This window comes from Crinia signifera, chromosome 12 (genome assembly GCF_055691185.1).
Source record: "Crinia signifera chromosome 12, ASM5569118v1, whole genome shotgun sequence".
Classification (NCBI taxonomy): domain Eukaryota; kingdom Metazoa; phylum Chordata; class Amphibia; order Anura; family Myobatrachidae; genus Crinia; species Crinia signifera.
Window position 1 is genome coordinate 20,578,939 of NC_139228.1, and position 24,936 is coordinate 20,603,874.

At 46.7% G+C, this 24,936-nt stretch overlaps 1 protein-coding gene across 1 annotated transcript; it reads right to left on the reverse strand.

The window, feature by feature from the left end:
* Positions 1–2,432: 2,432 nt before the first annotated feature.
* ATG14 (autophagy related 14) lies at positions 2,433–21,603 on the reverse strand. The gene is made up of 10 exons (XM_083167201.1): positions 21,304–21,603; positions 11,486–11,548; positions 10,543–10,585; positions 9,885–9,966; positions 8,985–9,222; positions 8,637–8,866; positions 7,521–7,638; positions 4,379–4,469; positions 4,088–4,173; positions 2,433–3,836 (listed from the first exon to the last, which is right to left on the reverse strand). The coding sequence occupies exons 1-10, from the start codon at positions 21,537–21,539 to the stop codon at positions 3,530–3,532; spliced, it is 1,494 nt and encodes a 497-aa protein (XP_083023327.1). The 5' UTR covers positions 21,540–21,603; the 3' UTR covers positions 2,433–3,529.
* Positions 21,604–24,936: the final 3,333 nt, after the last annotated feature.

Consider the following 24,936-nt stretch of genomic DNA (forward strand, 5'->3'; position numbering starts at 1 on the left):
AGGAGGGGGAGGAGCTGCAGACGGTAGGAAAGCCGACTTCCCCCCCGTCGCTTGTGAGATCCATTTATCTAATTCAGGACCGAAGAGGATGTCCCCAGAGAAGGGAAGACCCTCCACAGCCCTCTTAGATTCCGCGTCCGCCTGCCAAGAGCGAAGCCAGAGGGCTCGCCGCGCAGAAATGGCGCTAGCTGAGATTCTAGAAGAGATCAAGGATACATCCTTAGCCGCCTCTCCTAAAAACATAGCAGACTCCCTGATGTGTTCTGCTAAGCAGCGTATCTCATCCACAGGCATACCTGCCTCCAATCCCTCGATGATTAACTCCGCCCATTTGACATTTGCCCTATTGACCCAGGCTGAAACTATTGCCGGTCTGAGCTGAGTCCCTGCTGCTACATAAATGGCCTTGAGAGTGGCCTCCATCTTTCTATCAGAGGGATCCTTCAAGGCCGAAGCCCCTGGGACTGGCAGAGTCGTCTTTTTGGACAGCCGAGAAACTGAGGTGTCCACCGGAGGCGGAGTCTCCCATTTGCCTAGGGCGGCTGGCTCAAAGGGATACAGAGAAATAAAACGTCTGGGAATCTGGAACCTTTTGTCCGGGTTCTTCCATGCTGCCACAAGCTGATCCTGACTTGGGCATGGAAAGACTACTGATGCCTTCTGAACCCCACCAAACAGATCAAATTCCTGTGGCTCTGGTCTGGGATCTTCCGGTAAACGAAGAACCTCCTTTACCGCCATAATAAGAGCCTCTATCCCTAAAGGAGTAGGTTCTCCCTCAGGAATGGCATCCTGAACCTCTTCCCATTCACCATCCTCCATTTCGTGAAATGGATCCTGTTCCTCCTCTAAATCATCCTCCACAATAATAGCCTGATAAGGTCGCTTATTGCTGGATGTGGAAGGCCTCTCTGGTCTGTTCATGGAGCTAGCTAACCCCTCCACAGACCTTGCAAGGGCTGTAGCCCATGAAGGCTCAGCTCTGCGAGCCAGCGCCAACTCAGAAGTGAGTTTTGACATAGTTCCCACTAAGGTTGAGGCCCACTGGGGCGCCTGAGACCCCGCCAGTGATGCAGATTCAGCACCTGAACAAGACTGACAAACAGTGGCATTACCCTCAGCTGTGTATTGAGAAAACTTTGCAGTGCAAACAGTACAAGCGAAAACCTTCTGAGAGGCTTTGGACCTGCCCGTCATGATCCCTGCTCGCCCGGTCCAATACAGCGTGCGATACAGAATCTTACACACACACACACACTGAGTACAGATACACCTCTCACAAGCCAAAAACCTCAGGGTTCCGAGGAGAATGAGCCCTGTTACACCAATACCAATACAGCGCAAAACGCTGTGTCAGTGATAATCTTTCAGAGCCTTCTAAGCTGCAGTCACCTGAGAACAGGAAAGAGTCAGCTTACTGTGTATCTGCGTAATGGCCGCGCCATGCCCGCCTCAAGCGTGTCCCCTCTCCCCCTTACCTAGCCAGCGTGTGCAGTCTGACAGCGCCCAGAGCCACCCGCTTGATAGCGCTCCTCCGTGTAACGGTACCGGCACTTAGATCTGCCGCGTGAAGCTGTACACGAGGACGCGCCCTTCCAAGATGGCGGCGCCTCACAGCGCTGTAGGGAACCGCGTACAGCGCGGCAGACGGGGAGCAGGGGACGGCGTGTGGAAAGAGCGCTCAGCGCCTACTCACCACCGGAGGCTTCCACGTCGTGACTGGCGTCCCCTTTACTGGAGGGGCGGCAGGAGCACGGAACTCGTGCAGGCAGGCACCTTTAGCGAGGTCCTGACTGACGACCTGGATTCCAGGGGCGCTGAATACCCGGACCCACACCTTTCAATAGGTGGGGAAGGGATTCACACTAGTACCAAGTAAAAAGTACTTGTTAAAAAAAAAAAAAAAAAAAGAAAAAATATATATATATATAGCAAAGCTTGAAAAAATTGCAGGAGCAGAAAAACTGTGACCTAACTCCCTGGCACAATTTTCTCACTGGGGGATTGTGGGTCTTAGAGGGGAGGAGCCAGTATCCCCTAATTAATATTAAGAAGTGCCTAGCTCCCAGCATTCCCAGCTCTAATACCCGATGTGATTCCAGTGGTCCCTGCTGCATGTCAGAGAAAGTGGAATTTAAACAGTAGTGTAAGAATAAAAGTAGTCCAACATTTGTTGACTACACGTAAAAGCAGCCGATATTTACCCTGCACAGAAACCATAAAAACACACTAAAAATATCAAATATCTTTGCGCGTTACATCTGACGCACCTGCAGTGAAACACGGTTTTGCCCATTTATTTACTTCTTGGAAACCGGAATTAAGCCCACATATCCCTTTTTTAAAGTTTAAATTCAGACTGAAGTAGGTTCTCTGCCGTGGGGTTATAATAAAAAAAAAAAAAAAAAAAAGGATATAGATTTTATTTTTATTTAAGAGACGTTTCTCCTCACTTCTATGGAGTGGATTCAGGTGTGGTGCACACCAGAAGCCACTAGATGGGGCTCGTTGGAACAATTCAAGTGCGCACACAGCTACCGGAGCTGACAATACTGTTATTTTGACGGGCTGGTAACTGGTTTGTGTAGAATTTTACTTATTAAAATGTAGAGGATCATGTTCCCCAATTATCAGAATGCGGACCTGTACACACACAAAAAAAAAAAATTCAGGTTCCAAAACGGTACTATGTGGGTTTAGTCAGTGACTAATTACACTCCAGGCCATAGGTCACAGAAGCTTATATCAGTAGTCATGTGCTACATTTACCTGCCAGATGCAGGTAACCACTGCCAAACACTGGGCCTAATTCAGCATGGGTCACTAATGTAGGAATACGCAGTGGCATTGTGAGCAGAAAGCCGCCGATTGCAAGTTTGTGACTGCATCACAAATAGCGACGTATTTGCAGATCCATTTGCAAACACGGTATCGAACAGGTTTTTTTTTCGACCATCTGCACCAATCTCGGACGAGAACTAATCTGTTCAAGACAGTAAGTGATCATCGCTGATGTTAGAGACCCAAAAACTCCTTGGCCCGCCTGCGTTTTCACAAACACACCCAGAAAACGCCATGTTTCCTATTAAACCCATGTAGTTTGGGTTAAGAATTGCCAGTACCAAAATATGGGACTCCATTGGGTGAGAAGGAAAAAAATAAAATAGGGATAGGGATAAAGTGATCAAAACAGGAAAAAGACACACTTTAGAAGAAGGAAAAATTGCAACACTACTGTACATTATATTAGTGCAAAACTGAAAGTCACGTCTTAAGGAAAGCAATCTTGACACATTTAGCACAATTTGGAACCCATAGCCCAGAACGGAGCCTTTACCACGGATTTTTAAAACAAATCTTAAAACTATTAGAAAGTTACAGATTTTCCGTGCCAACCGAAAAGAGAAAAAATAAAAATAAACCCAGTCGCCTATATAAAAGTTTTGCTGTCTGCAAGTCAAGCTACCTTCTTTAAATTGTGTAAAAAGTTACTTAGGGGAGAGGGTAATGTGAGTCTCTTCCAGTCCCGTTAACGATGACCAGTGTACGCTTTGAACCAAGAGGTGACGGAAGCGGCTGCAGAGGAAATCATGCCCCCAGCGCTGCTGCTCGCTATAGGCTGGGACATCATTGTACTCTGGCTCTCCAACATTTCCAGTGGTTGAGACGGGATGTCGCAGAACTTGGGACTTGGCAGATTCTCCCAGTCCGTGCCCAGATCAGTCTCTTCGTCGCTTATGTGTTCGTCTCCACTCTCGTCGCTCTCGCCAGCCCCACTGGGATCTACAAACTCCATGGAGTCTTCAAGATCAGCACTTATTTCAAAAGGCCCAGACCTAAGGAACAGAAATAACAACTGTCAAAGTTTTTACTTGCTCCAGAAAGTCAACACGATACACATGGAATTACAACTTTTAAAAAATAGGTTAATAAGGTTAAAAGTACACATTCTAACGACTGATCGCTATAGTTTCCATGTCACCATATCAGAAAGATGAACACCATAGGGACAGGAAGTACAACGTGCAATACAACGGAAACTGTTCCCATGCTAACCGACAAAAACAAAGCAGAATATATATCTCACCTGCCCAGGTTTTCAGTGTCTGCACTAACCAAGTACATGAGATTCCTGAGTGTATGTAACTGGTGCAATAGGTCCAAATCCACATGCTGGCAGAAAGGAAAGATACACCAGTTAGAGAATGGGGAACTGTTGTAACTATCACTTAAATCCAATTTTTTTTCCTAGAGGGTACTAACAAATGTACTCAGGCCTGAGTTGATACTGCCATCTGTGGGAAAAGCCTGGCGTCTGTTGTGCATTACTGTCCTGATCTCGGTTAGCATTGTACAAGTGAATGACACGGATACACACCTGAGAGAAGCACAGATACAGGATGTTGGAGTTCAGCTTGTTCACCGCACGGTTAAACTTATAGCGGCTCAAATTCTCTCCGCAAAATTCACTGCAAGAATCCAGAATAATTATAGTAAAATATATGTAATTGCTCGCTCAGTCACAATACAGCAAGTACATTTCTGTGTGCCAGATTCCATATCAGTTCTCTGTGCATTGTATATGTCCCACCACACCTGCTTCTCACACTACCTTCCCTAACTCTGTACTTATTTTATTTTCTCTATTTTGACACAATCTTTCTGAACTACACTGTTGTACCAGAGCCATGGTTCCTCAATCCTGTGCTATACCTATTCACTCTGCATGCTTTCTGCCCCCTAGCAGGGTGTGTTGTGGCATGGGCCACAGTGCAGGGCTCTTGAGGGTCAAGGGTGCAGGTGGAGAGGACTTTGGTCCATTCGCTCTACCTGCTGCCTCATGTCCTGACCCGCCCTGCCATGCTCACTTCTTGCCTCAGGTCTCCTTACCTGCACCTCATGTCCCCTGTCTGTCTCCCCACTCCTTCTAGATTGTAAGCGCCTTAGAGCAGGGCCCTCCTCCCTCCCGTTCTCACAGCATCCTTCTAGCATTTCAATTACAGCTCTCTTACCTACCATCTATACCCGCATCTATTCTCATTCACTTCCTTATAGCTCAGCTGTATTGTGTACTAAGATTTGTGCTGTTAATTGTGCTCGGTTTTTGATCTTCTGTCACTGTTAAGTCTAGTTCTGTGTACCCTGTACTGTTCTAATGTACGGTGTTGCGTACCACTTGTGGCACCTTATAAATAAAAATACAACAACAACTCTAGGCTCAGGAAAGACATTGTACCAACAAGTTGGCAATTATATGATAGTCCATTTATGAATTTAAAATCAAACACAAAACTGAACAAAGCACACTTTTAAAAATTGTGTGTCCAATTGCAAAGAACTCTTATACCTCTTTCACACCAGCCAAAATTCCTGGGTTAGTCCCAGAAACAACCCACGACTAGCGCTGGTGTGCAAGGTTCCAGGCTAAATTCTGGGAAAATTTGTGTGATTTTAACCCTGCTAGCTAGCAGGGTTGCTTCCGCGACCATCCCGGGTTACTGGCTAGTGTGAAAGGAACTCCCCCGGACTGCAGGGATCCGGGCAGCGGCGGCTGGGTGCTTGTAGCGCTATTTGCTGGGTATGAAGCGCTGCTGGATTTGAAAACATATCGAAAAGATTGGCCAGGCGCTTTCAGTCAATCAACGTCCGGCCAGTCTTTTCAATATGTTTTCAAATCCAGCAGCACTTCCCAGACCCCCACCCCCCTCACACCAGAAAATGCAGGGACTAGGGTGATGTGAAAGGGGCCAACCCAGGAATGTCCCTGCTGTTTGATCCAGAGACAATTTTCCCAGGTAAGTCCCTAAATTTTCTGGTGTGAAAGGGATATTAGGTGTCAGCAGCGTTGACAATGTTGCTGCTGCGGCATCACCGCAGCAGCGTCCCGGCGCCCTTAGAAGGATGGTTTGATTGACAGGTCCGTCCGGCCGGGGGACGCGGCCTAGCAACCAGCGGACGCCGGGCGGCGCACGCCCGGACAGCTGTTTGTAATAAGTGAATTGCAGGGGCTGGTCTGGCGGCGGCTGATTGGCCAGCACATCCCTTTTAAGGGATCTAGCCCAGCTCAGCCCCGCTGGTGATATTGTTTCATACAGAGTGTATTCTACACTCTGCTTTCCCGGTCTCCTTGTGTCCTGTCCAGTGGAAGTCCAGTCCGTCTGCAGTCGTTGTCCAGTCAGTATCAGCTGTCATCTTGTTACTGTCTGTGTCCTGCCCTGCCCCGGTCTCAGTCCTGTTTTTGTCCAGTCACGTTCCAGTCATGGTCCAGTTCGCATCTGGCTCCATCTTGGTCAGTGCTATTTCCACCCTGCACTGCCAAGTCGCTCCCGGTGTGCATGCTCCCATCCAGTGCTGCCGGTGGGTTCGGTCCGGTCACGTAAGTGCTCCAGTAGAGCATGGCCCCTTATCTCTTTATTTCTGCGGGCAAGCTGCCCTTTATCGTAAGTTTGTATTATTATTGTCCAGGTCCAGCTCTCAGTGTTTCGGAGAGGCCCACGACTGTGGGTTCACGCCTGTTTTGGGGTACCGGTATTATTAGTGTACCATTTTGTGTTGGCGTGTTGTTTATTTGGTGGCACCCCGGTATTTCTGGTTCCTGTGCCTGTGACTCGGACACACTCCCAGTCCTTGGCCCGGTGCCGTTAGCCAGGGTGTTCAGTCCAGATAGGCCCTGTTAGTTAGATCGTCCTCTTGGTCCTGTCCCTGACTGTCGCCGTAGGTTTGTCCCATCCTAAAACCTGGTTGCATCGGGGTCGGAGCGGGCTTAACTCGCTCCTTCGAACGCGGCGACTAAAGAAGCCTAGCACCTCGCAGCCTACAGTCACCAGCCCAGGACGGCCAATAGAGTGAGAGTAGGGTTTTGCCGTGGCCGTTCTAAACAGCGGTCCCGGCTGAGGGCTCTGCCCACCACCACTGCTTGCTTACACCCGCGCACGTTACATTAGGTGCCTGCAGCTTGCAGACCATCACACATATCCTTAATTAGAATATAGGTTCCCTGTGAATTAAATTACTTCCACTTAAAACCCCATTGGAGTTTCAAGGACTTTTAGAAGTTCTATCCATTCTTGCCATGAAGATTACAACCTGTTGTATTCATTTTGCATCAAACACAATGCGTTTTACAGTGGTTTCTCCCTGCATTTAAAATGCAAAAGCACAAGCGGTACATGGACATATATACATTGGCCACATAGGCTGCTGCTTAATGTCAGACTGAACAAGGACTTTTTCAGCTGCTATTAAAAATTAGAGATCTGGATATAGATGGTTACATAGAGGAATAATCTTCTGACTTCCCATCCTCTTGTCATCTCCCGAGCTAATGATCTTACCACACATCACAGATAATACTAATATCTATTGATCTATCTGCTGGGTGAGTAATTCTAAAAACAAACCAATTAAAAAAAATGAAACATTTGTAGTGATGGAGCAGAAAGGAATGCACACGTCGCAGCTGGGCGGAACAAAGTTACATGTACAATAAAACGCAGCCAACATGCAATGCGTAGACTTACCTATTATAGAGCTTTCTAGGAAGGTTGACATTTAGAATGTGGGACAAGGTGTTCACCAGCTGAGTGGCGTAGCACAACGCAGCGCCGATTGTGTACGCAGGGTTGTTGTGTTCCATTTCTGCAAAAATGACACAATATTATCTCAGACTCACAAAACATAGCAGGCGTCTATAGAAGAATACAATCAGCCTGTTCATACACATCGTTATTTCAAATTAAAAGGAATTTTATTTAAATAAAGTATACCGTTTCAAAGCTGTATGCTTTTATAGAAGGCAGTGTTTTATCAATGCTATAAATCTAATTTGAAGTTAACATTTTTACTATATTTTATTGACTGAAATCCTTGTGTGGACTTATAGATTTAGGTTATCATGGTGGATATTTTTTATAAAATAAATAAATCTGGGAGTAGACACACTGGTGGAAGATATGTGCCCTTATGACCCTGGCCCAGAAATCACCTACCGTAGTACAGGACCACAAGGTGCTACTATATTAATGCTCTTCCCCCAATTTTACAAATGTGGTCAGGGGTACGGGAAGTTTTATGCAATATTTCAAGATATATATGTTGGAAATGTAGACACAAGTGATAGACAAGAGGAATCCTGTAGGCAAGATATCTAGAAATCCAGTAAGCGTAGTACGTCTGATCAGATATTTATAGAAGTTTGCATTTTAGACAACAAAAAAAAACCCCAAAAACACACCACTCCCATAGAGAGGAGACAGACCCTACAGCCCCTCCCCAGGTATTTCCACCAGGCATAGACTCAAGCTCCTGCAATATAGTGAACCCCCAGAGAGGTGTAGCGGTCAAGAAGTCAGTCCGTCAGCATTTTAGTAACTTGTTTCTAGATTGTAGCAGGCCTGGTGATTAACAGGAACCCAACACAGGGCTTACCAATAAGGGAGAGGCAGACTGTAGAACTGCGGAGCAGTCAATCCTGCCTCCAAAAAAAACACACCAATGTAAAACACAGATTTTCCAAATAAGAAATTAGTAAGGTCTGGCCCTTCCAAGCTTTAAAGATATATCCCTCACACTTAATAAAAACATGGACCAGTCATAACACTTCTTATGCTGTACCCAAAAGCAGCGACGGTCATTACCTGGTCCCTGTGTGGTCTTCTTCTCCTCTACCCAGTTGTAATAGGCAGAGTAATCGCCATTGTTTGGAAGTGTAATCCAGGGTCCAGCAATACTAATGCTGGTATCTCCGTTGTGATCATCACACACCCATCTTCCAGAAAGGTAAGTGGTCCTCCTAGCTTCGGCCAGCTTGCTCACAGTGCTGGAGGTCATCACGTTGTCGCTCTCAAATGAGACATCCGCCGGATCCCTAAGACAGGCGAACAAACAGGGTCAAACAAATTATAAACGAACAATTTAGTCATGCATTCTCTATGTAATTACTTTGATATTGTACAGCAGCCTAACATGTGCAGAAGGAAGAATACCTGGTTACGTTTCTCACTTCGCCTATGGGAAATATAACGGAAGTTAGCTCGAGGATATGGGACCGCCGCAGACTGGCCAACTCTGCATGCCGACTCTTCAAGTCCTTGTTCCTCTTCTCCAGCACCACGAAGAGCTTATGATTCCGCCTCTGGATCTTCTCTTTCTTCTCCTGGTGCCTTTGACTGCGGACATATAGTTCCTGGTTGTATTTTTTAGACTTGGAGATGAGATCGGAATCTACAAATAACACAAAGAGATCAGCAAACAGTGACAGGCAACCTGTGCCCCTTAGAGGATCATGGCCATACTGAAGTTTTTATATTGAATATTCTTCTACAGCTCTGTTATAAAGTAAAGAGTTACAATCCCACGCCATTAGAGACAGCTGTAGATACAGTGTCCTATGGATACATGATCCAGCTCAGAAGCCAGAGACTGCAGTCTGTTAAGCTACTGCCGATGTCACTGGTGCTAGATAGCTTGAACTTCTGGTGTGTACACACTGAGATTCCTTTGCTAGTCGGCAAAGATTCGATTGCTATGCAATGTTTGCTAACTCATGTGCTATTTACACTCAATTCATACGATCTACCTTCAATTTGCACTATATAGTTATTGCTGCAGTGTCTATTTGGCTTCTCTATTTCAGCTGAAAGGGCATAGGCATCGAAATCTTAAAACCATGTTTGATCTCCATTCGATGTTTATGCGATACCGATTCGATCTTGACTATATAGTCAAAATTGAATGGTAAATCCTACAGTGTGTACACACAATTCAAGTAGGAAGAAAACCCCAACAAGGTTATTGCTCCTTGTATTGGAAAAATGCACCCATTTTCCAAATGATATGGTAACTAGAATCATATTGTTTCCCAGCACAGTTAAACCTTTACTTACTCTTGGCGATCTCCTCATTTCCATTAAATATGCTCTGCTTCAGTTGTTCAATCCTCATCTTGCAGGACATGATTTTCCATTTCTAGAAGAGGTTTTAAAAAAGTCAAAGAACAGGTAAAAAGAGGTCTATCCCACCTATAGCAAGGTTTTACGTTAAAAGTACAGTTTTTAATTAACCAGTTTCTATTCATCCATAGGTGCCTGTAGGCATATTTAGACATGACTCATTAGAAGGGTCAATGCAGAGCTAAAAAATAAGACCCATTTTATATTGTTGATGTACAATTTTGTTTTCTTTTTGTTACTTGATTAACAAAAGCGAGCGTGCGGTCTGCCGATACTGGTCACACCCACTAAAAAGACCATTTTAGTGTTCATTCTAGCACTCTGCACCTTTCAAAACCGGTGCAGTTTTTTCCTGCCTGGGTTTTGGCGCTCTGCTGTGGTTCTCTAGCACAGTGTGGTCTGTATATCAGTGCTGAGAAACAGACCAGCCTGTGCTACAAACCACGGCAGAGCGCGCCACCCCAGGCAGCCCTACAAGAACATAGGTACACCCTAGTCTAAATGCATCTATATTCTACAGTGCACATTTAAGTTAGTATTATCGACCATAGTTTAATGGAAATAAGGCCGTAAGATCCCAAATAAAACTCACCAGCTTATCTGCAGCAAGCTTGCCCTCAATTACATTTGCAACCCTAAAAAGAGAGAGATTACTGTAAGCAGTTATAAACAACAAAATGTATAGTGAATAGCAGGGTGTACATTGCACATACATAGCTTGAAGCCCTTAAAGCCGTAGTTCCCAAAATGGTTAACCTCTGTACTCTCTCAGAGGTGCAGACTGAGCAATACACTGCCTGTTCGCCTTACAGAATACAGCCATTCATACAGGCTGCACTACTTTGTGGCTGTGCTGTCCTGCCCCCTTCTCCTCTAGTGAGTGACAAAGCGACAACAGGTTAATGTGCACCAATGATTTCCTGCCAAAACATGCTCTTTAAATATTGATTTCCGAGGTGATAGAACTTAGCGTTCTTGGCATGTCTTACATACCCTATGTGAAACACAAGCTCTCCCCTCTGTTGGTCGCCTCTTGTGTGATCCTCAGTTTCAATTTTAAAATTTTTGCTACTCCACTTCCACCTTTCTGTGTAGGTCGCCCATCGCATCTATTCTCCCTACTTCTCACTCACATGACCACAGTCTACATTGCATTGAGTTCCCCACCCCCATTGATTTTCAATTCCATTTGGGCAAACAGAAGTACAACACTGTCCAGGTATTGCAGTAGGACAAGCAATCGCATTTTCACCAACACGATTATGGGGCGAGAACAAAAACAAAGATTTCCTGGCGGAAGACCCGTGTTGAATCTTCTTCATAGTCTATGGCAGTGAGAATATCGTGCCCGAAGCATGTCGGGCCATGTGAGGGGATGCAGTGCACTTATACGGTGTTCTTGACATCTTATTCCCAAGAATTTATCATGACTGATCAGCCCATTGTGTGCTCAACCCTCCCCCCAGCAATAATTCCGGTGTCAAAATGTTCTGCCATTATTTGAAGAACAAGGTTTTATGTGAAGTGGCACTTACTGTTTTTGAAAATCTAGCTGTGTTTCCCTGAGGCGATTTAATCTCTCCCTCTTGTCTGCAAACCTGGGGAAAAAAAGAAGGAAGAGAATCAATTCAGGTCAATTCTTTAGTAAGCAAATAATGCTTTACTGAACAATCACCTACAGCGCCCACATATACTAACGCTAGAATTGCACCAAATAGTCCCTCTTGGCACACCAGGTCCCGTGTGAGTTGGCCACATAGAGCGACTTACTAGTTCAAAAAGTGCAACTAATTTATACATAACCACAACTAGAAGTGACAAAACCACCTTACTAGATTGCACATAAATCCCCAATGTGCAACATTAGTACATCTGACTATATCCGCAGTGTTGCTGCAGTCATGGCTCGCGCCAAGTTCAATGGTGAACTTTCTACACATTTGAAACAAATGTCTAAAGCAGTTATGTGTCGCTGGTACAGACTGTGTGGTGTATTTCTGCATCTGTGGTGCAGATAAGATGCAAAATTCAAAGAAAGTTGCTAAGCTACGCCGCTTGGAGCGGCTCAGTTGCGCAAAGGGTCTCATGCCGTATGAGGACACATTAGAATGTGAAGGCGTCATTTTAAAGGAAATTTTTAGTCCTACCACCAAGATCACTCAGAGAAACAAAGAAAATCCCTCAACTGACTGAATAAATAGATTATTATACTGCCACTACTTTGAACAGTCACAAATAAGAAAACATTTAGCAATTTACCAGACATAAAAAGGGAGCAATTCAATTGTTTGTGTGCACCGGATATACTGTCTAACATATCTGCGCAAATGAGTGTTGGGTTTAGCCGCATAAACGGCTAAACCTTACCAAAGTGCTGGGCAGGATACAAAAAGCACCGTATAGGTAGACAATGGGTCACGTCGTTTAACACATTTTTGCTCACCAGTATGGGAATGCCACAACACAGCCATTCAATCAATCATCGATGTTTACCTAAACCTCACAGTTTCATGAGCTGGGAGTTCAAATCCGAGAGAAAACTGAAAAAATCCTGGGCTCTTGTGCAGGGAAAACCTAGTTTATGTGGAATGCGTAATCCCAATTTTTATGCGCATGAAAAAGGCTATTTAACTGAATAGCGTTTGTATTCTCAAATCACGCCATGCAGCCCAGTTTAGCACCAAAACACTAACCCTAAGTACCTCGTACACTATGGCCCTAATTCTAATTGACTCAGTCGGGTGCGAATTTGCACCGGAACCAATGTTTTGCATACGCACACCAGCATTTCTGCTCATGTGCATACACTGGGAGCATGCAAACTCTGTTTGCCGAGTGCACACTCCCTGCCTTCGAGCGGGCGGTGGAGCGTGGGGTGCCGGGCAGGTGGACCATTAGCATATGTGAACGCCCAGCATTTGATGGGTATTCCCAAGAAAACGATGGGCGAACACATCCTAATGGTCTGCTGCATGCCGGGGGGGGGGGGGGAAGGATTCTACACACATGTATTACATATGCATGCGCCTACAGCATCATTTGACGGTCGGTGACATCGAAAGATGGGGGAGGTTCCCACTGGCATGTGCATGGATGTCTATGTAAAACATTGATGCGCACACCTTGCATGACTCGAAAGGGTGCGAATTCGCAGGGTGCTGTCACAGGTGGGTAAATGTTTACATTAACTCCTTCCTGATCTCACCACTTCTCAACACGCATTGTGTGTGTGTGTATATGTGTGTTTCTAGGAAGGTAGGACACAGACAGAATGGAATGAGGCTCAGCAAGTGGATATATACATGCCTGTACAAATCACATCCTGCCTCCTGCCTGAGGGCAACATGCCGAGATGTGAACATCCTTCAGCAATTCCTATACACAAATCAGCCTCCTACAAATGGCTTCTTGTTTACAGATAAAATAATTCAACATGTGCTCATTTCATGCGCTCATCTGAATCAAATGCTGGGATCTATAGAATTTGGTTTAGCACGGTACGTGAATACTTTCCGTTCATCTATAAATAGTCATCATTACTCAGACGGACAGCTACAGGTGCTGGAAAATGTCTGCAAGCGCATTCGGTATTTATCAAAATGTAACATAAACCACACTCCTAAATAGGATGCAAGTTTCCAAGAAGAGTATAAAACACACACACTCTCTCTCTCTCTCATCAATTTTGTGGGAGCCAATCAACCTACACAAACTCTGCAGTTTGATGATGGGAATGGCACCCATGACCTCAGCACTGTGAGGCAGTAATGCTAACCCGTTCACCTCCAATGTCTCATTAGTCATCAGGAAACCTAAAAAAATAAAAATATCCGGTGGCACAGTTACAAAACGCCAGGAATGATAACACGGCTTGTGTATAATCATTTGCATTCCAATGTGCATATACGAATTGGTAACCAAGAAAACAGCGGCTTTGTACACAACACAGCCTCATGCTATATCTAAGATTTCAATAACATTTCTTGGATTTATTTAGCTTCATAAACATTTTCGTCATAGCATTTCGTACATCAGTTGTAGGCAGCCAATAACACTTCAGGGGCCGCGGTATACAGCCCTTTAGTATTGCAAAGGGCTGCTCATTAAGAAGTCTAATCAATGAAGCATCTGTAATTATATATCCAACGGATATTTAAACAAACACTGTAGCTATGATTAGCAAATCACGAAACACAGCAAGGTGCCAAAGCAACAGGTGATAAGTCTGCCACCTTGGTACATACATAGACGTCAGACCAATACCCCACGTACACTCACACTCATTTCTTTACAACTGGGAAAGAGAAAATAAATAGAGTACACAGCAACCTCAACGGTCCTTTGGTGTTTCTGTAATTGATATTTGTATAGTCAGTGCTATCTACAGTCACACCAATTATGCCCTTACTCACTTCCCCAGCTGCTGCAATTACCTTAGCCGTAAAGGAGGGGGTGTAATGTTTATCTCCAGACACACGTGTGGGAATATCCTGTCTGTTTTTTTAAAAGGGAAGTTTATTTTCAAAATAAACCGGTCACTTTAAATGTGTACTTTACATAAACCACAGGAAAATCAATATGTTTGATCATGGTTTCTATAAAAGTTACAAATTTAAATGATCATGTTAAAAAGGTAAAATATTTACAAGTGACTTGGAGGTGTATTTATAAAACAAAATACAATGGGCAGCACAGAACATTAGCTATTTCTAGCATGTAAGAAAATCAAAAACGGTAACTAATGCTGTGTACACACGGGGGAGATATATTGCTCAGCCATATATTGCTGAGCAATATATGGCTCAGTTTCTCCTGTTCATCAGCGACCAGAGATGGTCGCTGATGAAAATGAAACTGCTCGGGGGAGCCCAGCAGTGGTAATCAGCTGGTCGCAGGAGCATGTTCCTGCGACCAGCGATCACCACAGGGGCAAAAACGGGAGCGCGCACCCGGCGATATATCGCCGGTGCACACTCCCATTGCGGGCAATATGGTCGCTCAGCGACCATATTTCCCGCGATTTTGGACAAAATCGCCCCCGTGTGTACGCACCTTTAGACCCCTTTTCCACTGACTGGAAAATCTGGGTTATTGCACATAAATGCACAAACCACATGGGATTTCTTGGTCAGGGGAAATGGCCCCACCTGGGTCCAGTCACCTTGTACGATCAGTTGTATAAAACAATTCACAGGAAACCATTGATGTTTTCATCACCCACCAATGGTCATCCCGGCTATATGAATTACTAAGTTGCCAGCCAATGAGAGCCTGGGGGTGGGGCTTGTCTAGCTTCAGGGAGCAGAGTTGTAACACTTTCACACCAGCCTGAATTCCCGGGTTGGGTTCGGGAACAACCCTTGACTAGCGCAGGTGTGAAAGGTTCCCGAACCAATGTCCCGGGATTTCAACCCTGGGATACAGGCCGGTGTGAAAATGTACTTGCCCGGCTTCCCAGTCCTGGACGGGCACCTGCTGCTGCCGTGCCTCCACCCGGGGCCACAGAGCTCCCAGGTGTCGCCCCCCGCCTCAGGGACACGGAGCTGCCAGGTGCCACCCACACACCGCTATGGGGACATGGAGCTGCTGGGTGCCCCCGCCCATCACTGTGGGGACACGGAGCCCCCCCCCCCCCCCCTCACACCAGAGAATGCAGGGACTAGGCTGGTGTGAAATGGGCCCTGCATGATCCGGGGACCGTATTCCCAGGCAAGTCCCTGCCTTTTCTCTTGTGAAAGGTGTATTAGGCAGAAGAAAGGAACTGCATAGGTTTTAAAGTTTGCAGGGTGCTAGAATGAATATGGAATTTCAATTTCACTTATGCATTTCTTTTAATGTTGTAGAGACAATAAAAAAACAAAAAATATGATTTGATTACTGGAGAACCATTGGTTTGTGATAATCAATGGACGATGGCTATCCCTACTGCTAAGTGCTATTAGGCCCAGCATTTAGCCAAGAAGATGCAGCTTAATAAAGGTACCCATACACGCTGCGAATATCGCATGTTTTGTACTTTTAATTCCCCCGCAGGTACAATATTGTAAAGCCCAAAAAGTATCTGCAGGCAGTACTTTTTGTGCTTTATTGCATCGCATCAGTACAGGAGTACATGCGATGTCCATTCTATTAATTTTAAAAGAAAGAAAAGTGGCTAAAATCACATCACAAAGTACAGTACATCGCATCGCAGCCATTTCAAGTGCCAAAATCGCATGGCAGCTTGAAGTACAAAAAGCACAGCCCACAAAATCGGTGCGTGTATGGGCACCTTAACACTCCAGGATCTTAGAACATCCATGCTTAAGCACAGATAACTAGATAAGTATGTTTGATTTTACCAACTGTGCACAAGCCTGGATATCTTTTAAAACCTGAACAATGCGTACCCAGCACGTCATCAGGAGAGACAGGCCCAGTGTCAGTGAGTGATGGGAGAACGGGGGCCATGCTGCAAAAGCCTCAGATAGCGGAGGAGTATATCATTGATGATACACGGTAGCGCACAGAGTCAGCAACATTGGCCCTAATATAGACCTGATCGCATTCTATCAGTAATCTGTGCCTGGGTGCGGCCTTAAGTATGCATGAGGCCATCCTGTGATAAAATCCTACCCCCCCCCCCCCCCCCAGGCGTGCCCAGGCGTTTGAGGGGAAGGAGTGTGACGTCAGCTCCAACCCCGTTCTGCCCAAACTTAGATGTCCTATATCAAAGCTCATATTAATGATCAATTATAGTAGGGAATCTCTCAGACACTCACTGCAGTCTGGGTTACACCTCTTCTATAAGCTCACTGGTCACCAAAACTCCAGGGTTTGGGGAAGTACTGGAAAAGAATCATCACATACAGATGTGTGTCAATTACTCAAAATAAAACGGGCTACAAATTTGTACCAGACAAACAAATAATTTTGTGGGCTTACTTTTTATGTACCCATGTGAATCTCAGCCAATTCCAAGCCCGAATAAATGAGGAGGGGTGGTTCCAGTGCTGAAGGAATAGCAACACCCAGCTACGTTACCAATGGCAGGACAACTCTTAAAAAGTGCAGCAAAAACTATTGCATTTGGCAAAATCAATGTGTTAAGCCCCATACACACCGAGCGAAAATGGTTTACAATATCGCCTAGTGTGTATACAACATATAGTTAAGGATGCACACTCCCACGCCGTTGACGAACCCCACCTCATCCAAACATGTTCAGTGGAGGGAGTCCTCATTAATGGCGCTCATGCTGCAACTCCCTTACATCCCCGGCAAGTATGTACGCACTCCTTGATGCCGTTGCCTTCCCCCGCCACCGCCAATATCAATGTCGGCAGGGATCGAGTAGTATGTAGAGGGCTTTACAGACAAATGAACCTTTGAGCCAATGTACTTGAGAAATACAACAGATGTGGCCACAGTAACATAAGCTAGCGTTCTTTGTCAAGGTGAATGAGCTGTTCACAATTCCAAATGCACAACAAGCTTTGACATGTACTGTTCAGGTGGAAATAATTGTATGCTACATTCCAAACTAATGAGAGGTTTGTCACCTGTTTTGGAACTCTCTGCAACTGAGACCATGACCTTAATTGGAGTCTATGCACCAACAGAACCAAAGCAAGGACCTAGACATTTTGTACGATGTAACCGGTACCAATATGGAAATCATAACCATAGTACATATGTAGCCATCTGATTACACAAACAGGCCACAACAGGCTGAGGTGGGAAACACTAGGCCTATATGGATGTGGTTAACTAAATGATCATGGTCTTTGCTTAAGGCCTCTAACCACTAGTGTGATATCCAGAGCTTTAAAAGCAGGAGGAGAGGTAATATAAAACCAACTTCTACCCGTTTTAGATTGCAAATGATGGGTTACACCAGGATTGGGACACATGTCCATCCCAGGAGCAACCTGGCATTTGCAAGGTTTTGCTCCCAGCAGCGATCCGGCAATAAGCCCGGTCACTGACTTCAGACGTGGATGGGGCTTCGGGTTATCGGGGGGAGAAGGCAGTGCTTGGAGCTAATGCTGTACTACTACATAGTATGAACGGGACCCGGGTCTCTCGAATGCAGTATCCATTACACTGCACAGCAACCCGGGTCCGACCCAAGATTGACTTCTTTTAACCCATTCAGAATGTTGGGTTGCTGGACCAGAGAAGCTCAAAAAGTCCCTTTCACACTGCTCAGAGGCCCGAGGACCAGGGTTATGTTTGCAATGTGAAAGGGGTATTCGAGACACATGCAATGGTCTGTAATAAATCCTGTGTGACAGAAGACTTCAGAGACACGATCATTCCCCACCAAAAAGCAGATGACCCTACAAAATGGAATAACCACAGAGGCAAAAGTATACCAGCAAATTATAAACATCAACCACACACACACACGGCTATTAAACCACACGAGAGTAACTGCAGAAACAAGCCCAGTAGAGGATGCAGTCACCAGACTTTCGCCATCAGGCGAATACATGAATCACATCTACAACCAGAGAAATAACTTTTTTGCTAACTAAACGTGCCTTTGACAGTGTAAACCAAGAATCTGCTTGGTGTGCCCTCAAGGTGTAGAATACCCCACATGACCGACCGAGGTGCTTCAAGCTCTCTACAACAGGGGATCCAAAAAAGTTAAATATGCGGCCAAGTGTCCCAACCGGTCACAATCTCATCTGCCGTCAAGCAAGGTTGTATCGCGTCGCCCAACACGCTCTTCCACATAGCTACGGACTGGATTCTCAGAAAAACTCTGTATTGGAAGAGCCATTCTAGCAGGTATATCGGCGATAAGAAAATTCCAGTATGCATGCAAATAGGGCCTGGACGCATCTCAACAGATCTCCGGGACCTAACGGAGATAAATACAATTATTTTATGTTGAGGCTAATCATTAATGGGCATTACTCTACAGTGTTTTCCCCAGCGTTGTTGTTTTGGGCGCCCCACCAGGCAAGGTGCACCCTGCCGCCTGGCATTGCCCTGACAGGGCAGCGTGGTGAAGATCCTTGAAGACGAGGCTGAAACACATTGGCGCTGATCAGAAACCCCATTCACCTCAGGAAATCTCATCACTTCACCCCATTCCATTCCCAGAGTCTCCTTCCGGCTGGGGGTTGAACGTACAGCAACAGGGAAGCCTCGTCCTCGGGCTGCCACAATCTCGCGAGAACGGCAACCTGGAAGTCACGTGCTAGATGTGACTGTGGAGCTGGGCTGTACATATGGCAGCACCACAGTCACAGCTGCAGTGAGTTGCCATACTAAACATAATCAGGAGCACCGCTACACTACAGCAATAATACAGGGTAAGCAGCAGGATGCAGACCCAGCTTTGGACTGTGAACCGGTTTTTCTGTAAAATAGACTTTGCCTGCAATTCATATTGGAACTGATTATTTACTTCATCCCATACCCTACCCAAGAAGACCACTGCGGTCACCTGTGGGTGACTTTAGGTACCATGTAACCCGTAGCAACGAGCATGTAGGTAAGCAACACTTATATGGCATAACGGCGTGTGGTATATGTAATAGGTATTATGGTGTGGCATAAAGTGTAATGGGCAATACAGTGTGAGGCATAACATGTAATGGGCATTATGGCAAGTAATGGGTGTGTGTAGTTGGCATTACAATGTGAATGTTCGCGCACACTGTCCTTATTTTTAGTGTGTGTTTGGTGGTGTGGGCTGAGAGACTTTATTTTTTTTTTTACTGCATCGAGTGCCAATAGGCGGTGATAAACACACCCCTCTGACAGTGCAACGCCCCTTTTTTTTTATTGCGAAGATCCCCACCCAGCTACTGAACACTGCCTTTATATATACCAGATGTGAAACATTGCTCTGTATTAGAAACCTTGATTAAACGGTTTCATATGAATTATTTTACTAAATTTCAACTAAGCCAATTTTTTTAATAATTATTACTTCTTTTACATCTGAACATCTGTAGGCAGACTAAACATACAAAGTACACTCGGGGGTTTATTTACTTAAATGGGAGTTCTATTTCAGATGGGATGTTGCTATGGGAAACCAATCTATCTATATATTAACCATTAGCCTTGCATATGACACCTCAGCAAGTACCTACTGTGTAGAGCATTTATGGGGTCAGGAACTTAGTGTTCATTCTAGCAGCCGCCATATTTGAAAACCCATGCAGTTCCTCTTCCCTGCAAGGGGTGTCGCTGTCTGCTGTAGTGTTTCTAGCAGTGTGGTCTATATAAACCAGACCTGTGCTAGAAACACCACAGCAGACAGCGACACCTCAGGCAGGGAACATGAACTGCATGTGTTTTCAAGTATGGTGGGTGCTAGAATGAACACTACGAACTGATGTTGGATGAGAAGGCCTAGCTGACAGACCATCTCCGTTCCAGTTCATCCCAAAGATGCTCAATGGGGTTGAGGTCAGGGCTCTGTGAGGTCTTATGAAGTCCTGCACATCGACACCCCTCCAACAATGCCACTACCACCTGCCCAGGAACACGCAACTACACGATTGCAACAGCAACGCCGCCACTACCACTTTCTAGGCACATACACTTACACCCCTCCAGTGATGACAACAACCAAGGCATGTGCAGGTATAGCCCTCTTATGACTATGGCGACACCACCACCGCAGGTGCCTGCCCAAGCATACATAGCTACACCCCTCCCATCAACACTGCCACCAGGGATATGCAGATACACCCATCCAATGATGTCACACCCATCCAATGATGTCACCACAACTACCACCACCAACAATGCCGCCTGCTGCCCAATCACACGCAGCTCCAACCCTCTGACACCATTGCTACCACCACCTGTCCACGCGCACACAGCTCATGCCTCCCAACATGACCCATTCCGGGAGGGACACAATGCTCTGTTCCTGGACTTCCCTCTTAATGTAGGATTACCCTTACCTGTTCCAGTGGCATAACAATAGCCCCGCAGATCCCGCGGTTGTGGGGAGGCTATATTTTACTGGGTGCTGAAATTGGGGATGGGGGCGCTGATTTTACAGTTACGCCACTGACCTGTTCTAAACAAGTTAATTGTTAAGAAAGGTGTTTCACCACAGGTGATGGTAATCATACAGTAAGTGCAGGAATAGAGCATTGTGTCCGCCTGGAGAGGGTCATGTTGGGAGGTATGACAGCGACTCCCCTATGCACATACCAATATATAGTGGAGGAAGTGTTAGCAGAGAATGACAATGTGCCCATGATCACCCAGCATAGCAGAACATTCCCCCTGACAGTGACACCCATCCCCCAGGGCACCTATCACCGTGACAGCCGGGCCGGGCACTGCCGCACAGGGATTGGGCCTCCATGGTGTGCGACCCCCCGGTTACCTCTCAGTGTCCCTCCCGTCAAAGAAGATGAAGTCCCCGCTCTGGACGCACTTGGCGCAGGTGAGGCGGCGGCGAGTGGTGTTACACAGCGGACACCGCTCCACCGCCACATACAGCCCCTCAGCGTCATCCACCGGGTCTGCAGGCTCCGCTCCTTTCCGGGGGCTCCAGGGCCCCAGGTTCACAGCCGCCAGGTACTGCCAACTCGGGGCTCCCTTCCCTCTGGGAGACGCCATATCCTCCGCCTCTTGTCACCTGCTCTGTATCACGTGGGGTTTTGTTTTCAATCCGGTGCATGCTGGGAGGTTTGCAGGAGGCGGTGCTTTGCGTGTGTGCATGCTGAGGCCAGGGTGAGAGGGCGGGGGCAGGGGCGTGGCCCCATCTGCCCGTTCTCCGAGCCCGGCCCGGCCCGGCGCCAGGCTTTACCTGACTAAGGTGCACGGAGTGCACGCTGTACCGGGCGGTGCGGAGACAATGAGCCCAATGCTGGGCTTCTCCATGTTCTGTGCCTCAGCCAGGGGATAACGTGACTTTCTATACTGGTGTGACAGATTTCCCACTCACGTAATTGGATGCATTACATCACATGTCCCAGCACATGAACCTCTGCACATCACTATTACACACTGCTCACTGCTAGTTTCCCATCCCCACCTCCCTGCCAGCGGCACGTCTCCACCTTCTTGCCAGTGGCCCATCCCCGCCTTCTTGCCAGATGCCCATACCCACCTACCTGCCAGCGGCTCATCCCCACCTACCTGCCAGCGGTTCATCCCCGCCTACCTGCCAGCGGCCCATTCCCGCCTGCCTGCCAGCGGCCCATCCCCGCCTGCCAGTGGCCCATTGCCACTTCCCTGAAAGCCCATCCCTACCTGTTAGCCAGAAGCCATCCTTGCGTCCCTGCCAGTGACCCACCCCCACCTCCCTACCAGTGGCACATTGTTGCCTCCCTAACATTGGCCTATCCCCGCCTCCCTGATATCGACCCATTCTGGCCTCCTTAACAGCAACACCTCCTTGACAGTGGCCCAACACTGCCTCAGTGACAGCATTGCCTCCCTGACAGCGGCCCAACACCGCCTCAGCGACAGCATTGCTTCCCTGACAGCTTCCCATCACCACCTCCCTGACAGCGGCCCAACACCACCTCAGTGACAGCATTGCCTCCCTGACAGTTTCCCATCACCACCTCCCTTACATCTGCCCCACCTGCAGTGCACATGGTTTTGCCCATATTGAGAACAAATTTGTACTGCGATCAGATCTGAATAAAGGGCCATTCTACAGATCCACTGGTGGCATGATGGTCCATTGGAAGATCAGGAGGACCTATTTGGCCTCCGCTGGACTAGATCATAGTGGTGGACCGTGGAGAGGAGACAGAACTTTAATATGCATGAGTACACATGCAGTGTTTTTGTCCCCTTTGGTGTAAAACTGATGCCAACATACTGGCTCTCCAGCTATCTTGGAGCCAAACACTGTAGAACCAACATCACGTGCCAGTGATGATGGTCATTGGCAGAGAAGACTCTGGCTGCAATCCAGGGCACACATGGCAGGCAGTGCTAATTCGGCTAATTCGGCTGTGGGAGCACTACATGGTTAGCAGGACAATCATCTAGACAATGTCTTGGAAGAGCAGCCAGCGGATACCAATACGAGCTGCAAAGTCGCTCATCGCTGTCCACTCTGGCTACTCAGAGGATCGGTGGTGCAGAGAATTCCACAATTACAAGGCCCAGGTTGTGGTCACAATTTCCAGTGCTGGATTCAGATCTGAAGACTTGGGGTTTCAACTACAGTGTAGAGCAGGCATTCCCAACCATGGTCCTCAAGGCACACCAACAGTGCAGGTTTTTGTGATATCCAGGCTTCAGCACAGATGGTTTAATCAGAATCCCTCAGATACTAATTAAGTCACCTGTGCTCAAGCCTGGATTTTATTAAAACCTGCACTGTTGGTGTGCCTTGAGGACCGTGGTTGAATATCTATTTACGTATTTACTAGTTGGCACCTTCAGGGACTCCGCTCAATTCATCAATTTTTGGAGGAAGACTACTCCACAGTTATGAGTTTGTCCCACTTGAGAGAACGATACCCCTTAATCACCATACCCCTGCATACTTCCAATCCTGAAGTTATGTTACAAAACTCATACCCAGACTTTTAACGGTGGACTGGAGTCTGATAAAACATTTGATACTATGGTGATCAACCGTAAGGGAGGTCATATGCCCACATCTTTGGGCTAGAATCTGATTGGTTAGGAAACCCTTTTTTTTTTTTTTTTTTAAAGTAGACTGTTTTATTTAAATAAACATTAGGAAACTACTCGAAGACCAAATTTATACTTTTAAAACGAACTGACATCACCACTGATCTTTAAATTTGACAAAAAAATTCCAGTGGCGGATTTTACCTATGGACCACAGTCCCCCAGGTAAAATCCCCACTGTACCCTGAATAAGTGAAGCCAGATGCAGTCTGAGGCTTCACTATAACTAGCAGTGCCTTCATATTTGCAGATGCTGGGACTGTGATTTAGGCCCTTATTCTGGTTCACTCGCAGAGGCAAATTCCTTCTCAAATGGACAAAACTATGTGCACTGCAGGTGAGGAAGAGAGAGTTAGATTTGGGTGGATTATATGGTTTCTGTGCAGGGAAAATACTGGCTGCTTTACTTTTACACTGCAATATAGATATCACTTTGAATTAAAATCTAAACCCAAATTTAATTCTCTCTGCACAAGTTACATCTACCCCACCTTCAGTGCATATGGGTTTGTCCATTTGAGAAGTAATGTGCCTTTGCAAGAGAACCAAAATAAGGGCCTTCGCTTCTATGGGCAGACAGTGATGCAGCCCATAGAAACAGGCAGCATGTGCAGTACGGGGGATGCCCATGACCATGCCAGGGTCAGCGGCAGCAGGGACCAGCAGTGGGATGCATCATCATGGTCAGCGGCAGCTCCCCTCCTGCACCGACGTAGGCGCCTCCGCTTGTAAATACACAATTTTAGACAGTCATACACCAGGGGGGGGGGGGAGGGAACTGGCTAATTGAGTTGGTTTTAAAAACTAGACAAAACTGACTTTTAGTCAATTTACCCCAGAATCTTGTTCTGTACTACTAGTGTGTCCAGGCGCAGAGGAGGCGAGGAGACTGCGGAGAGGAGGCAGGCTGTCACCTACAGTACACAGCCACCGCCGCCCAGTACTACTGAGTGACAGCAGGTAATTTTCAGTGCGCCCTGAGACTACTGGCTCAGTGGCGTACCTATAGTCCCGCAGCCCCCGCGGTGGCGGGGAGGCGCTAGGCAGGTGTGGGCGCTTGGGGGGTCTGTGGGACTATAGTTATCACCTGGTCCCGACTCGTGCCCTCCCCCTCCTTACCCCATTGCCGCCGGCGCCGCTGCCTCTAACCCGACACGCAGATCTGTGTCGGGCGGTCCCCGGCTCCGGCTGCAGTGCTAATATAATAAGAGACACTCGGAAAATGGCTGCCCCCATAATGCTGTATGGGGGCAGCCATTTTCCGAGTGTCTGTTATTATATTAGCACTGCAGCCGGAGCCGGGGAGCACCCGTCACCCGACACAGTGCGTGTCGGGTTAGAGGCAGAAGTGCCG

Excerpts from the sequence above, each read along its gene's own strand:
- ATG14 (XM_083167201.1), bottom strand. The coding sequence starts at position 21,539 with ATGGCGTCTCCCAGAGGGAAGGGAGCCCCGAGTTGGCAGTACCTGGCG. Across the intron at positions 9,223-9,884 it reads AAATGAGGAGATCGCCAAGA|ATTCCGATCTCATCTCCAAG; the intron begins GTAAGTAAAGGT and ends TGTTATTTGTAG. Across the intron at positions 3,837-4,087 it reads GACACTGAAAACCTGGGCAG|GTCTGGGCCTTTTGAAATAA; the intron begins GTGAGATATATA and ends TCTGTTCCTTAG.